The sequence below is a fragment of the Ranitomeya imitator genome, chromosome 2, assembly GCF_032444005.1.
Source record: "Ranitomeya imitator isolate aRanImi1 chromosome 2, aRanImi1.pri, whole genome shotgun sequence".
NCBI lineage: Eukaryota > Metazoa > Chordata > Amphibia > Anura > Dendrobatidae > Ranitomeya > Ranitomeya imitator.
Window position 1 is genome coordinate 810,216,632 of NC_091283.1, and position 15,325 is coordinate 810,231,956.

The window sequence follows — 15,325 nt, forward strand, 5'->3', positions numbered from 1 at the left end:
TCCTGCTGAAGTTTGGCAGGTTAGACTACCTTTCATCCAATTTTGTATGAGGGGCTTTACTGCAGCTCTTGGGAATGGTGTAATCTATCAATGTGACACATAACGGATTGTGAAAATGAATATAGACACCGCCTATTTGTCACAGCATTAATATAAAACATACATGGGGGTTCCCATTTCATGAACTATATAAATGTTCATTTTATAAGTAGAATGGACTTTATTATAAAACGGATGATAATGAAGAACAGTTTATATAGATATACAATTTTGCAATTTGTTTTATTTATTCATTCCTCTGATTTTCAAGATCTCTGCTTGTCATCATTTACCTGTCACTTGCCATAGGTATGTTTTTTTTTACATGATGGAATCAAGAGCTATTTTTCTTTTCTTCCTGTTCCTCTCCATTCCTGAGATATGGCCCTCTCATCTCTATATGTACATATAGTCTTTTTTTTTTTCACAAGTGGGTGTGGTCCTTAACTCTTCTTTGTGGGAGTCTACTTGAAGACAGCGCCACCTTGGCTAACACAACTAGATTTATAAGAGGGGGTCATATGTCAGGAACGGAGAGGCGTAAAAAAACAAACAAAAAAACAACAACTACAGATTTCGGAGAACAGTGGTATTTACAACACGTAAAAGAAAATTACCGGACATATTTATGGTGAGTGACCAATCCTCTTTAATGGAACCTTTATTGTTTTCTTCCTAGAGATAAACGTGTGATGTACACGCGGGTGCACAGCTCGTTACACTGTATCAGCATTACATGTTCGTCATGTGGCCAAAAAGAAAACCCACAACAATGAACAGAATAAAAATAATAATAACGTACCAAAAAAACAAGCACTCATAAAAATCATGTCTCTCTAAAAGCAAAGAAGAAAAGCAAAACGAATGTCAGCGTCATAAAGTCCAGAGAAACAGGACACATCACACTATACTAACATAAAAGATATCGATCGCACCGCACTTTATTAGATTATGTTTACTATGAAAATAATATTAGTTCCTGTATGTACAATATGCACATGATCCCATCCTGTGTGCTGTACGGCTATGGAGCGCTCGTCATCTTCATAAACATGTATGATGGTGCAGTCCTGTATGAGCGAAGCTTCGTTCCTCTTTCTTTCCACCTGTAGATAGAATTAGTAGATCAGTCCTTTAATTGAAAAAAAATCTACTTTTACCTGGCAAGCGGCCAAGTGACAGCAACAGACAGGCGCGCCTGAGAGCGTCACTGCGGAGCGCAGGCGCAGGAACATTTATTTCATCATTAGTGGGATCTGATGAGTGCTGGATTGTCAAATCATCTTGATTATATTCGGTATATATTTGACTATATTGCGTCTCTTTGTAGGGGTAGACAACACCCAGGTTCATTCCAAAAACAATTGCCATAATGAAATATTAAGTCACTAAGTCATTAAGCCAAGTGACACTACTCTGTCCTCCTCCTCCTAGACCTGTCCTCTGCCAGTGGACCATTCCCTATTATTACAGACCCTCTCATCTCTTGGCATCACTGACTTGGCCCTATCTTGGATTTCGTTGTACCCAATAGACCGGACATTCAGCATCTCCTACTCACACACCACCTCCTCACCTCGCCCCCTATCTGTCGGAGTCCCGCAAGGTTCAGTCCTTGGGCCCCTGCTCTTCTCCATTTACACCTTTGGCCTCGGACAGCTCATAGAATCTCACGGTTTTCAGTATCATCTCTATGCTGATGACACAGATCTACATCTCTGGACCAGATATCACCACCCTACTAACCAGAATCCCTCAAATGTCTATCCGCTATTTCATCCTTCTTCTCCGCTAGATTTCTGAAACTTAACATGGACAAAACAGAATTCATCATCTTTCCCCCCATTTCACTCGACTCCCCCAACAGACCTATCCATTACAGTAAACGGCTGCCCTCTCTCCAGTCCCACAAGCCCGCTGCCTCGGGGTAATCCTTGACACTGATCTCTCCTTCAAACCACATATCCAAGCCCTTTCCACTTCCTGCCGACTTCAACTCAAAAATATTTCACGGATCCGTACATTCCTAAACCAAGAATCTGCAAAAACCCTTGTCCATGCCCTCATCATCTCCCGCCTCGACTACTGTAACCTCCTGCTCTGTGGCCTCCCCTCTAACACTCTCGCACCCCTCCAATCTATTCTAAACTCTGCTGCCCGACTAATCCACCTGTCCCCCTGCTATTCCCCAGCCTCTCCCCTCTGTCAATCCCTTCACTGGCTCCCCATCACCCAGAGACTCCAGTACAAAAGCCTAACCATGAGGTACAAAGCCATCCACAACCTGTCTCCTCCATACATCTGTGACCTCGTCTCCCGGTACTTTCCTGCACGCAACCTCCGATCCTCACAAGATCTCCTACTCTACTCCCCTCTTATCTCTTCTTCCCACAATCGCAATTGCATACAAGATTTCTCTCGCGCATCACCCCTACACTGGAACTCTCTACCCCAACAAATCAGACTCTCGCCTACCATCGAAACCTTCAAAAAGAACCTGAAGACCCACCTCTTCCAACAAGCCTACAACCTGCAGTAACCACCGATCGACCAAACCGCTGCATGACCAGCTCTACCCTCACCTACTGTATCCTCACCCATCCCTTGTAGATTGTGAGCCCTCGCGGTCAGGGCCCTCTCTCCTCCTGTACCAGTTATGACTTGTATTGTTCAAGATTATTGTACTTGTTTTTATTATGTATACCCCTCCTCACATGTAAAGCGCCATGGAATAAATGGCGCTATAATAATAAATAATAATAATTAAATCTAATGAGAGAAACCTCTTTATTGGTTACCTAAGGGTATGCGTAAACTACATTTTTGGGATTTTTTTTATGGGGTCTGAAAAAAGCCTGTAAAATTGCTCAGAAAATGCTTGGAAAAAAAAACATTCATAAAGGATAATACAGCTATTCCGACATGGATTTTCAAAAGTAAACAGAAAAGTCTCATCAGGTCTAAGAAGAGATCTGTTTAATCTATGCAGTTTATATTGTGAAATCTGGTGACAGATCCACTTTAACCCCAAATTCCACTACCCCCTGCCCGACTCTGGATTTACACTGGAATCACTCACTTTAACCTATGAAGCCCTAATTAATTCTGCTCCGTCCTAGATAGTCTCTCTGTGGAGAGACAGATCTGTCCCTCAACCAACACCAGGGTTTCACAGAGAAGTCATCAGTTTAAAAACCAAAGGAATCTGAAACAAAGGCTAAAATAGGCAGCAAATGTGAACAAAGCCTTATTCACGGATGCCCACCATAAATGGAGTCGCTGCCGTGCCATAACAAGCTCCTCTCTGCCTCACAAGTCTCCTCTTGCGCTTCCTCTCTCCTGGATTCTTTTTCCTTAGTCCATTCTCCAGCACTTTAGGCCTTCAAATGCCTAAAGAAAACATATCCTGTCCAACAAGTCTGTGACCTGTCCTGAGAGTCCCCTGAACGATATTCCGTCAGCACCTCCTCCTGAAATGTCTACAGCTGGGCACTCTCTTCCCCGATCTCTTCTAACTTTTTTTTCCCTTACTGATTGTGACTTTGTTGGACCAGACTCCCATCTAATAAATGAGGAACAATAATGAATCATCACTTGTAACGAGTAAACAGTGATGAGATTTGTCTCAAATGTTTTTTCCATTCCAAACTTTCCTATAAAATTAACTCTTCTTAGAAAAAAAAGAAAACTGACTTTCTTGTGCCTCCTATAAGTCACTACCCCGTATATCAAGGGCTGGCCCATTAAAGACCTTCGCTGAGGATATCATCCAACTCAGAGACACCCACCTATCTATATACACATGTTTTGGGGGTCTTTTTCTATTTACCAGTAAGTAGGATACTGTTTTTCCCTACGGAGATCTAGCAGGTGTAGGAATTCTTGCAGGAAATGCTTCCTGGGAAATAAAGTATGCAAATGAGCTATCCTCTAGAACAGGGGTGGGGAATCTATTTTATGCCAAGGGCCATTTGGATATTGACACCATCCCTCGGGGGCCGTACAAAGTCCGCCCACAAGGTGCGTCCTGATGCTGGCACTGGTGTCAGGATGTATTCATTCATTGCATGTCCCTCAGCATTCAGTAGGGAACACTGCACGGGCATGCTCACTGAGCAAGAATAAATGAATGGGCCGGTGACTGTCAAAATACAGCTGCTAGCCGAAACACTGTGGTACACAAGAATCTGCCCCGGGGGCTTGATAATAGGGAGAAGATACAGATTAGATGAGTGGAACATTCTGCCACGAGAGGTGGTGAGTTCTCCTTCAATGAAAGTCTTCAAACAGCTGGACAGACATCTGTCTGAGATGGTTTGGTGACTCCTGCATTGAGCAGAGGGTCGGACACAATGACCCTGGAGGTCCCTCCAACTCTAACATTCTATTATCTATCTATCTATCTATCTATCTATCTATCTATCTATCTATCTATCTATCTATCTATCTATCTATCTATCTATCACAAGAGGTGGTGAGTTCTGCTTCAATGGAAGTCTTCAAACAGAGGCTGGACAGACATCTGTCTGAGATGGTTTAGTGAATCCTGCATTGAGCAGAGGGTCGGACACGATGACCCTGGAGGTCCCTTCCAGCTCTAACATTCTATGATTCATTGAGGTGCCCGCAGGTCTATGGTTCTCCACCCCTGGTCTAGAATGAAGAGAACTGTCTTTTTGGGACCTATAGGTAGTTCCCAATGATGTAAACTGCCTGCATGATGTGAGACAAAGACAAAAGATCCTACAAAGTTACTTCTTGCTCGAGGACAAATATACAGATTAGCCCTTTACCTACTCACCTTATGAGCTCGGTACATTATATATCATATAGCTTTCTTCTCCTGTGCAAAAAGACAAAAAAGTAACACACAAGATGTCATTGGCACTTTTAAAAAAAAAGTTGGATCAATTAGATCAGAAAGGAGAATTTTATCATATTGATATATTTTCAATGAATGCCCTTATAATAGTGACCCATTAGCCCATAAGAGTGATCAGTCACTGCATTGTCTTGAATCCTTCCCTAATCTATGCGTCAGTGGCTCAGGCTATGGCTTCCTCCGTCCCTGACGCCAGGGCCACTTCTATACTAATAGGTTCCCCTTCTCTTTGCTGAATTTAGATAGTCTTTAATAATTTTACACTAAATAACACTGTTATAGATCACCTTATTAATGCTGCCATTAAATGCCTCATACCACCACTATATGGTGGCAAAATAATGTGCAGTATCCGAATAACACCCCTTTAAGGGCTTGTGCAGACATATTTTCAGTCGAAAATATCAAATCGCACTCGGACCAATCTTTATAAGGAAAAACATATCGCTGCATGTCTGAGTTTAATCTGATATTCAGATTGCACTCGGCCATGTAAGGCCTCTTTCACACTTCCGTCGTTTGGCCAACGTTGCAATGCGTCGTTTTGGAGAAAAAAACGCATCCTGCAAAGTTGCCCGCAGGATGCGTTTTTTCTCCATAGACTTGCATTAGCGACGCATCGCGACGTATGGCCACACGTCGCATCCGTCGTGCAATGGATGCGTCGTTATTTTACGGCCCGTCGTGACGAAAAAACGTTCAATGTAACTTTTTTTGTCCGTCGGAACCGCCATTTCCGACCGCGCATGCGCAGTTGGAACTCCGCCCCCTCCTCCTCGGAACTCATAATGGGCAGCGGATGCGTCTGAAAACTTCATCCGCTGCACACGTTGTGCATTATTTGCAGAATGTCCGTCGGTACGTCGGGCCGACGGTTTGCGACGGCCCCGTACCGATGGAAATGTGAAAGAGGCCTTTGTCACCGAGTACGTACTCGATGGAAAACATCAGACTGCACTCAGATGACATATAAGTGCAAACCAAATTCTGCCCTTGAAAAATGGAGATAATGGAGACATTTTTTTCTCTATCTTCTCATTCAAAAGAATAGGATCACACTGTGATAACACTCCAATTAGAGCCTGATAAGAGTATGATTGGCATAATTGATCCAATTTTGTCAGATGACAAAAAATACACTTGTCTAGCAGTCCACCGAAAAAATGGGAAACCTGTCCAATTTTGATCCGAGTGTTGGATCAAAATTAGCAATGCAAGTACATGTGTCTGTGAAAAAAAGAAAAAATTGTACTACTCAAAATCTAAGGCCGGGATCACACACAGCGAGATACAGCCGAGTCTCGCAGGTTAAAACCAAGCTCTGGCACCGGCACTCCAGGGCGGAGCGTGCGGCCGCACAGCAATACATGGAGCCGCACGCTCTGCTCCGGAGTACCGGTGCCAGAGGTTGTTTTTAACCTGCGAGACTCGGCTGTATCTCGCTGTAGTGTGACTCTAGCCTAATCAGAATAATTGGACTGTTTCTCGGATGTGGTAAGTCTGTTCTAGACAACAGACTCATTGAAAGGGAATCTGTCAGCACAAATGACTGTTCAAATCAAGCACAGTTGCTCAGTGCACTCTAAGCATGGCCGATCAGTTCAGTGCACCTTAAGCATGACCAATCAGTTCAGTGCACCCTAAGCATGGCCAATCAGTTCAGCGCACCCTAAGCATGACCAATCATTTCAGAGCACCCTAAGCATGGCCAATCCGTTCAGAACACCCTAAGCATGACCGATCAGTTCAGCGCACACTAAGCATGGCCAATCAGTTCAGTGCACCCTAAGCATGACCAATCATTTCAGTGCACCCTAAGCAGGACCAATCAGTTCAGCACACACTAAGCATGACCAATCATTTCAGTGCACCCTAAGCATGGCTAATCAGTTCAGAGCACCCTAAGCATGACCAATCAGTTCAGTGCACCCTAAGCATGACCGATCAGTTCAGAGCAGCCTAAGCATGGCCAATCAGTTCAGTGCACCTTAAGTATGGCCAATCAGTTTAGAGCACCCTAAGCAAGGCCGATCAGTTCAGCGCACCCTAAGCATGACCGATCGGTTCAGCGCACCCTAAGTGCATGGCCAATCAGTTCAGTGCACCTTAAGCATGGCCAATCAGTTTAGAGCACCCTAAGCAAGGCCGATCAGTTCAGTGCACCCTAAACATGACCGATCAGTTCAGAGCACCCTAAGCATGGCCAATTAGTTCAATGCACCCTAAGCATGACCAATCAGTTCAGGGCACCCTAAGCATGACCGATCAGTTTAGCGCACCCTAAGCATTGCCAATCAGTTCAGCGCACCCTAAGCATGGCCAATTAATTCAGTACACCCTAAGCATGGCCAATTAGTTCAGTACACCCTAAGCATGACCGATCAGTTAAGAGCATCCTAAGCATGGCCGATCAGTTCAGAGCACCCTAAGCATGGCCAATCAGTTCAGAGCACCCTAAGCATGGGCAATCAGTTCAGCGGACCCTAAGCATGGCCAATAAGTTCAGTGCACCTTAAGCATGACCGATCAGTTCAGCGCACCCTAAGCGCATGGCCGATCAGTTCAGAGCATCCTATGCGTGGCCAATCAGTTCAGCGCACCCTAAGCATGACCGATGAGTTCAGCGCACCCTAAGCATGACTGATCAGTTCCGAGCACATTAAGCATGACCGATGAGTTCAGCGCACCCTAAGCATGACCGATGAGTTCAGCGCACCCTAAGCATGACCGATGAGTTCAGCGCACCCTAAGCATGACTGATCAGTTCAGAGCAGATTAAGCATGGCCGATGAGTTCAGAGCACCCTAAGCATGGCCAATCAGTTCAGTACACCCTAAGCGTGGCCAATCAGTACAGTACACCCTAAATGTGGCCAATCAGTTCAGTACACCCTAAGCATGACCGATCAGTTAAGAGCATCCTAAGCATGGCTGATTAGTTCAGAGCACATTAAGCATGGCTGATGAGTTCAGAGCACCCTAAGAATGGGAAATCCGTTCAGTACACCCTAAGTATGGCCAATCAGTTCAGAGCACCATAAGCATGACCGATCAGTTCAGCGCACCCTAAGCGCATGGCCAATCAGTTCAGTGCACCTTAAGCGCATGGCCGATCAGTTCAGAGCACCCTAAGCATGGCCGATCAGTTCAGCGCACCCTAAGCGCATGGCCAATCAGTTCAGTGCACCTTAAGCGCATGGCCGATCAGTTCAGAGCACCCTAAGCATGGCCGATCAGTTCAGCGCACCCTAAGCGCATGGCCAATCAGTTCAGTGCACCTTAAGCATGGCCGATCAGTTCAGAGCACCCTAAGCGCATGGCCGATCAGTTCAGTGCACCTTAAGCGCATGGCCGATCAGTTCAGAGCACCCTAAGCATGGCCGATCAGTTCAGAGCACCCTAAGCATGGCTGATCTGTTCAGCGCACCCTAAGCGCATGGCCAATCAGTTCAGTGCACCTTAAGCATGGCCGATCAGTTCAGAGCACCCTAAGCGCATGGCCGATCAGTTCAGAGCACCCTAAGCATGACCGATCAGTTCAGCTCTACTCAACTATGCCAATTGTGCACCGAGCGACTGTGCTTGGTTTGAACAGTTATGTTGTGCTGACAGTCTCCCTATAAATTACTGCAAAGCATATTGTAGTTACCTGTCTCGTAATAGTCATACACCTTCACGGAGCACGGCTTCAGATCCTTCACTACTATTTGTTGTTCAGCTGAGAACATGAACGCCTCTATTGTTTTGCTCAACTGCCGGAAAAAAACCCGCAAAAGTGAAAAACTTTACATAGTAAAGAAATAAGGTCAAGAAACTATAAAAAATAAAGATAACTGCTTACCTCCGCAATATAGAGAATTACTGGTTGATCTTTTGTTTCCGTTTTTTTCACCAACTTGTTTTTCTCCAACTGATGATGAAAGGATGCACATGAGGACAGAGACATAGTGAATCAGAAGAACTGTACTACATTTCTAATTGGAGGTATTATTATTATTATTACACCTACTACATATTGGGATAGGATCTTGGAGATGGGAATAACCTTTTAATTGGTCTGACCTGAGAATCGTGTCACTGTGTAATTTTTACTGTCATAAAAATAAAGCCCTAAAAACAATGGTGGAGATTGGTTTTCTTGGCCGATTCACTCTTTTTAGTTTTTTTTTTGGCATTTTTCAGTACAATGTATGGTAAAAATGAATGGTGTCTTTCAAAACTACAACTGGTCCTGCAAAACATAAGCCCTCATACAGCTAAATGGAAGGAAAAATGAACTAGTTATGGCTTTTCTTGGAAGAAGAGGAGGGAAAAGCACAGGAGCAAAAAAAAAACACAAAAATTGTCCTGTTGGGAGAGATTAATATCTAGTCCCTTTGCAGCAGATGTGTGGGGGTCCGGGGCTTGAGGGACCCCAATCAATCAATCAATCAATCAAAAAATTGTCCGCAGGGTGCAGAAGCAGTGAGTTCTCGCACAAGTTACATTTTTTATTTCTGGAAAATAAGCTCCTGAATAAAAATAAACCCATCTCATGCATATGTGCATGTGTCTCATAATTTCCATGATAATTATTATTATACTTGGTCAGTAATTGCTGTTATGATGTTCTGGCATCAGTTACGTCATATCTGCTTTCAACTCATAACATTGTGTTATTTGCGACCCAGTAAGTGACACATCGCTGGAATCAGGGTCGTTGCTGTAGGGAGCAAAATAGTGTTTCTCCTTATAAATGCGAACAACACAGACTTTGATACAAAAATCAATTTGGCATATCAAGTTCCCTTTGTTTAAAATAAAGTATATTCTCCTTTACTGAAAATTACATCACTGAATAAGGAAAACTCAGCATCTGGTCTCCATTAAAATGAAATGTAGTTTAGGAGTCAAGTGACTGCGCTGCGCAATGTCAGGAACAGGTCATTAATGTGCCACAATGTTCCCCCATCTGCCCCCTGTACTAATAGTAGACCTTACGGTCTCATATGATGACTACATAAGTGTATTACCGCCAGTGCTCCAGGAATTAGGGGGGTTGTGCGCTTCGGAAAATCATTTTTGTTAGAAGTTACACCTGGGTTCAGCTTTATTGTAAAAGGAAATATGTCTGCAAGCGCAGCCATCACCGACTTTCTGGACCTTTTAGGCTATGTGCACACGTTCAGGTTTTTTCGTGTTTTTTTTGCGTTTTTTCAAACGCTATAAAAACTCATTAACAACGCATACATTATGCATCCTATCATTTAGAATGCATTCTGCATGTTTTGTGCACATGATGCGTTTTTTTCCGCGAAAAAAACGCATCGCGGTAAAAAAAAAAAGCAGCATGTTCATTAATTTTGTGGATTTTCTGCGTTTTTCCCGCTATTCTATGCATTTGGGAAAAAATGCACAAAAAACGCACCAAAAACGTGTGAAAACACGGTAAAATCGTGGTAAAAACGCATGCGAATTTCTGGAAGAAATGTCCGTTTTTTGTCAGGAAAATTTCTGCAAGAAATCCTGACGTGTGCACATAGCCTAAAGGATAAAGACACTTTAGAGCTTATCTACATTCTGGTAAATAGATTGATATTTGCAAGAGGTTTCAGAATAATATGCGCACATAGATTTTTTTTTTTACAAGGAGTTTTTGGAGCAGAATCTGATCGTAAACTGAGCGTAAGCTCTCTAAATTATCTTCCAAATCTCAAAACTCCTGAAAAACTTTGAGTTTTTGTTCCGTGTTTCTTCTCTGAAAACTCAGTAAAAAGTTTATGTGTGCACATAGAACTAAGAACATCTAGGAACATCTTCTCTATTACCACCAGTAGGGTATTTTGGAATGGAATTTCTAGACCAAACAACACCTATATGGGCAAGCATGGACTGGCCGACAGGAGAACAGGAGAATCCTCCGGTGGGCCACCACCCTGTTATATGAGCAATACCCTTATAATGCAAAAACAAAAAAACAAAAAAAAGTTATGGCTGTTGTAAGAAAAGAAGGAAAAAAAAATGAAAATTGACGGAGTCACCAAGTCTATTGGCTAAATTTGTGCTAACAATCGCTCTCACTAGACCTGTTAACCAGGTGCTCATAGGCGTATCCTGTACTTCCTCCAGCACAATTTCCACAAGTTCTCAGTAAATCAAATATTTCATATAATAATACAATATTTCATACAACAGCTGACTGTTTAGCTGCTTTATATGTTACGTCCCCTCGGGTGCTGGGAACTTCTGAGTCAGTTTTGGCTCGTGAAGCGAGAAAAGCTCATTACAGTAAACCCCAAGATGGCACTTTTGCTGCTTCAAGGCACGGTGAGAGGGGTCAGAATTTGGGGATATGTTTCGTATAGAGCTGGTATTCACTACACACTAATTATTTCCATCCCCTGATCTACTGAATTTTTCATCTACAGGGTTATATAAGATTTCAATTTAATGAATTTTTCATTTATAGGGTTAAAAAAGCTTCCAATTTGTTGAATTTTTCATCAACATTGTTAACTAAACTTCGAATTTACTGATTTCGTATTTATAGGGTTAAATAAGCCTCCAATTTACAGAATTTTTCATTTATAGGGTTAAATAAGCTTCTAATATACACATTTTTTTTTTTTCATTTATAGGGTTAACTAAGCTTCCAATTTACTGAATTTTTCATCTAGAGGGTTAAATAAGCTTCCAATTTAAGGAATTTTTCATCTAGAGGGTTAAATAAGCTTCCAATTTACTGAATTTTTCATTTATCGTAGGGTTAAATAAGCTTCCAATTTACTGACTTTTTTATTTATAGGGTAAAATAAGCCCAGTTTTCTCCACACATTGCTGAAGATTCACTACAGTGCCTTGATTTGTTAGAGGTCCCAGCTATATAGTTTGATTAACCATTCCTGGATCCTGGATCCCTGGATTATGCAATGGAAGGAACACAATGTTTCATCAGAATAACCACATTTTAGGGCATATGAACGTCATTTATCTCCTGAAAGCCCTCCTCATCTGTTAGCCGGAAACAGTCCGTGTGGCTTCCACCAATTTAAATGGTGGCCTTGTAATACCGTATTTCTCCACTAGTGACCGCCTGCAGACTCATGGCACTGATGATTGGGAGGTCATCTGCTTAAGATCCTTATTTCTTGGCCAAATTGGTCATCTCCTACTCTGGAGGACTTGTCCCAAATTACCAACAAGCTCCTGGGCTCTGGAGGACTTGTCCCAAACTATAGGGGTGCAGTTCCGATTTCGGACTGCAGATCACATTGGTCTTCAGGAGATAAGCCACCAGTCGACGTGTCAGTCATGGTCTTTCTCCTAACGAACACAGGAGCGTTTGGCCGAATGAGAACTCCTGTGTTTGGAGAACCAGCTGAGATAGCTGGTGGCCGAATGATCTGCCGTAGAGCATTGTTCGGCCAACAGCCATCTAATGTATATGGTTGGCCTTTGTCTCCTTCTTTCACAGAAACCAATGATGTTTGCAGCTAATGTGTTGCCTAATGGAATAGAACTTGAAAACAGGTAAGACAAAGCAACATCTATAGCATACACAGGTCTAGCAAAGGTTACCTTGACCCAGATAACACAGCAATGGAAGATCACAGCTCAAAAAACTGTAGTCCACCATCTAACGTGAGATCGATCAGTGGCTTTTGCACTGTTATCTTGATCCTCTTATGTGAGAGAAGCTTCGTTGACAGGTATTCTAGATGGTACGTTGTGAGCCAAAACAGCCTTTGCTTCATCCAGAACTGCAATGTTTGCACTACAAACTCTCCTGAAGGAGAAGTCAGGGTCCACCAGAGGCTCCTCTGGTTCTCTGGTGGGCCAGTCCAACCTCGGCTTCATCTTCTATAGAATTTTTTTTATATTGCTGTAGATGGAACTGATTTTTTTTATGTCGGGAAACTGAAATACTAACCTATATATCTGTCAATATTGTTTCACTTACCATTTTCAAAGAATCTACATTTGCTCCGAAACCAGAAGGCAGCTCGATCTCTATGAGGACCATGTTTGTTTTGCTACGTTGTCCTATATACCTGAACCAATATAAATTACAAGTTTTCGTTTATATAAAAATTAGATTTAGACAATTTTTTTTAATTAACATGTGACTACCTGTATAAAATCCTGAAATATTGCAGTTTTTGCACTAGTCACATTTCCTGTTTTCATCAAAATCAAGTTTTTTTTCATGTAGACTTGGACACAGTCATTTCTTTATCATTAGGAGTGGGGAATATATAGGGAATCTTTCACCAGGGTTATGTTCTACCATCTGAGAGCGGCATGATGTAGGTGCAGAGACATTGATTCCAGCGATGTCTCACTTACTGGGCTGCTTGCTGTGGTTTTGATAAAATCACTGTTTTATCAGCTGCAGATCTACAAGTTTTCTGAATGCGGAGCTTGGTATAACCCCGCCCACACCACTGATTGGCTGCTGCCAATCACTGGTGGGGCGGAGTTAGACTACCTGGCAGCAAGCTTACTAGTCCTGGAGTGATTTTATCCTGCTGATAATACAGCGATTTTATCAAAACAACAGCAAACAACCCAGTAAGTGACACATCACTGAATTTATGGTCTCTTTCTTGACTTTATTTTTCTGTTTTCAGAATCAAATGTATGTTTCCAAAATGCATAATAAAAAAAGAGAGCTACAGCATAGTTGAACTCTATGGTCAATAATGTAATTAAAGGGGGTGTCCAAGGGGTTTGTAACTAAGATATTGATGCCTTAATCTTAGGATAAGTCATCAATATTAGATTAGTGGGATTTCCCCACCTAAAAAAACGCTTTGCTGGTCCCACAGCTGTCAGAAATACATTGGTCAAATTCATCATTTGCATTTTTTTACAGTCACTTTTCATTTCTGTCTTGTGCATACAGTTCATGGTTTTTGCGCAAATTTGAAAATCGTTTTTGTCTTCAACCATTTTAGGCTAAAAAGTCATAAAACAGTTTAAAACGTTTTGCAAAATGGCGCAAAAAAATTCTGGCCTACATAAAATCACTCTGTGGAAGACTAAAGAACATTTGTGTTCCCCCCAAAAAATGAAGCTGCATTTTTTTCAAAAAGTTGCAATTGATGAATCAAGTGAAAATATTTGGAAACCCCAAACACTACCCACAAAAAAAGATGAAGAAATAAAGAAGTAACTGTAAAAAAAAGCACAAACTTAAAGAAGAATTAGGTACAAATGAGAAACAGGCATAAAACACCAAAAACTAGACAAATGGAAAAACAAAAATCGGGCCCACAATGTCTGAATCCAAAACACTGTAGTGGCCATTTTTGGGTTCTGCCACACAACTCCTATTAAAGACAACCTGTCACCCCCCAGGTGTTTGTAACTAAAAGAGCCACCTTGTGCAGCACTAATGCTGCATTCTGACAAGGAGGCTCTTTTAGTTCGGGTCCCTGGCACTGTTGCAATAATCGCTTTTGAAGTTTGTCCCTCATACCTGTGAAATCGTCCCGGGGCCAGGTCTTACCCCCAATCCAGACGCCTCACATCCGTCACTCATGGCCTCTGCACGCCAGGTGCCACCTCCTCTTCCTTGAGTAGCGTCCCTGGCGCCTGCGCAGTTGTTTTTTTTTGTTTTTCAGGCATGCGCACTTGTGCTGCCCTTCGAACTTACAGCGCAGGCGCCGGGGACGCTAATGAAGGAGAGGAGGCGGCGCCCGGCACGCAGAAGCCATATGTGACGGCTGGGAGGCGTCTGGATTAGGGGGGAAAGACCTGCCCCCGGGACGATTTCACAAGTATGAGGGACAAACTTCAAAAGCAATTATTGCAACAGTGCCAGGGACCCGAACTAAAAGAACCACCTTGTCAGAATGCAGCATTAGTGCTGGACAAGGTGGCTCTTTTAGTTACAAACGCCTGGGGGGGGGGGGGTGGCAGGTTCCCTTTAAAGTGTACAGAAACTGTGCTGCAGTACCAATAATGGCCACTTCCCCGTATATGGCGCTGTGGAATTCCAGCTCCACAACTATTAGGCTAAGCGCACACGTTGCAGAATTGCCGTGGAAATAGCATCGCTATAGCATGCTATGCAGCATCAATAGTAAAAAGATAGAATGTTAAAAATAATAAATCGTGATATTCTCACCTTCCGGCGTCCCGCCCAGCTTTCCCGCTCCTCGCGATGCTCTGGTCCCAATAATGCTTTGTGGCATGACCCCAGATGACGTGGCAATCTCGCGAGACCCACGTCATGACAGGTCATTTTCGCAAAGCATCACTGGGAACGGAAGTGTGACGCCCAGGAGACCGGGATACCCAGCACCGGACCAATGGAGTCTGTCTCTTAAGGGGGATGTCACGGGTGGCTTGACCCGGTGCTGTGGCCTCAGGCAATGCACAGTGTAAGGGGTATCATGAGGGGACAGGCACTTACTTGATC

At 43.0% G+C, this 15,325-nt stretch overlaps 1 protein-coding gene across 1 annotated transcript in view; it reads right to left on the reverse strand.

The window, feature by feature from the left end:
- Positions 1–266: 266 nt before the first annotated feature.
- The window catches only part of LOC138665894 (alpha-2-macroglobulin-like protein 1), an 84,388-nt gene continuing 69,329 nt past the window's right edge, over positions 267–15,325 (reverse strand). Inside the window, exons 32-36 of the mRNA XM_069753839.1 lie at positions 12,860–12,950; positions 8,762–8,830; positions 8,570–8,672; positions 4,841–4,882; positions 267–1,145 (exon numbers count right to left, since the gene is read on the reverse strand). Of these exons, the coding sequence (XP_069609940.1) occupies positions 4,842–4,882; positions 8,570–8,672; positions 8,762–8,830; positions 12,860–12,950 (304 nt within the window). The 3' untranslated portion in view covers positions 267–1,145; position 4,841. The remainder of the gene's footprint in view (positions 1,146–4,840; positions 4,883–8,569; positions 8,673–8,761; positions 8,831–12,859; positions 12,951–15,325) is intronic.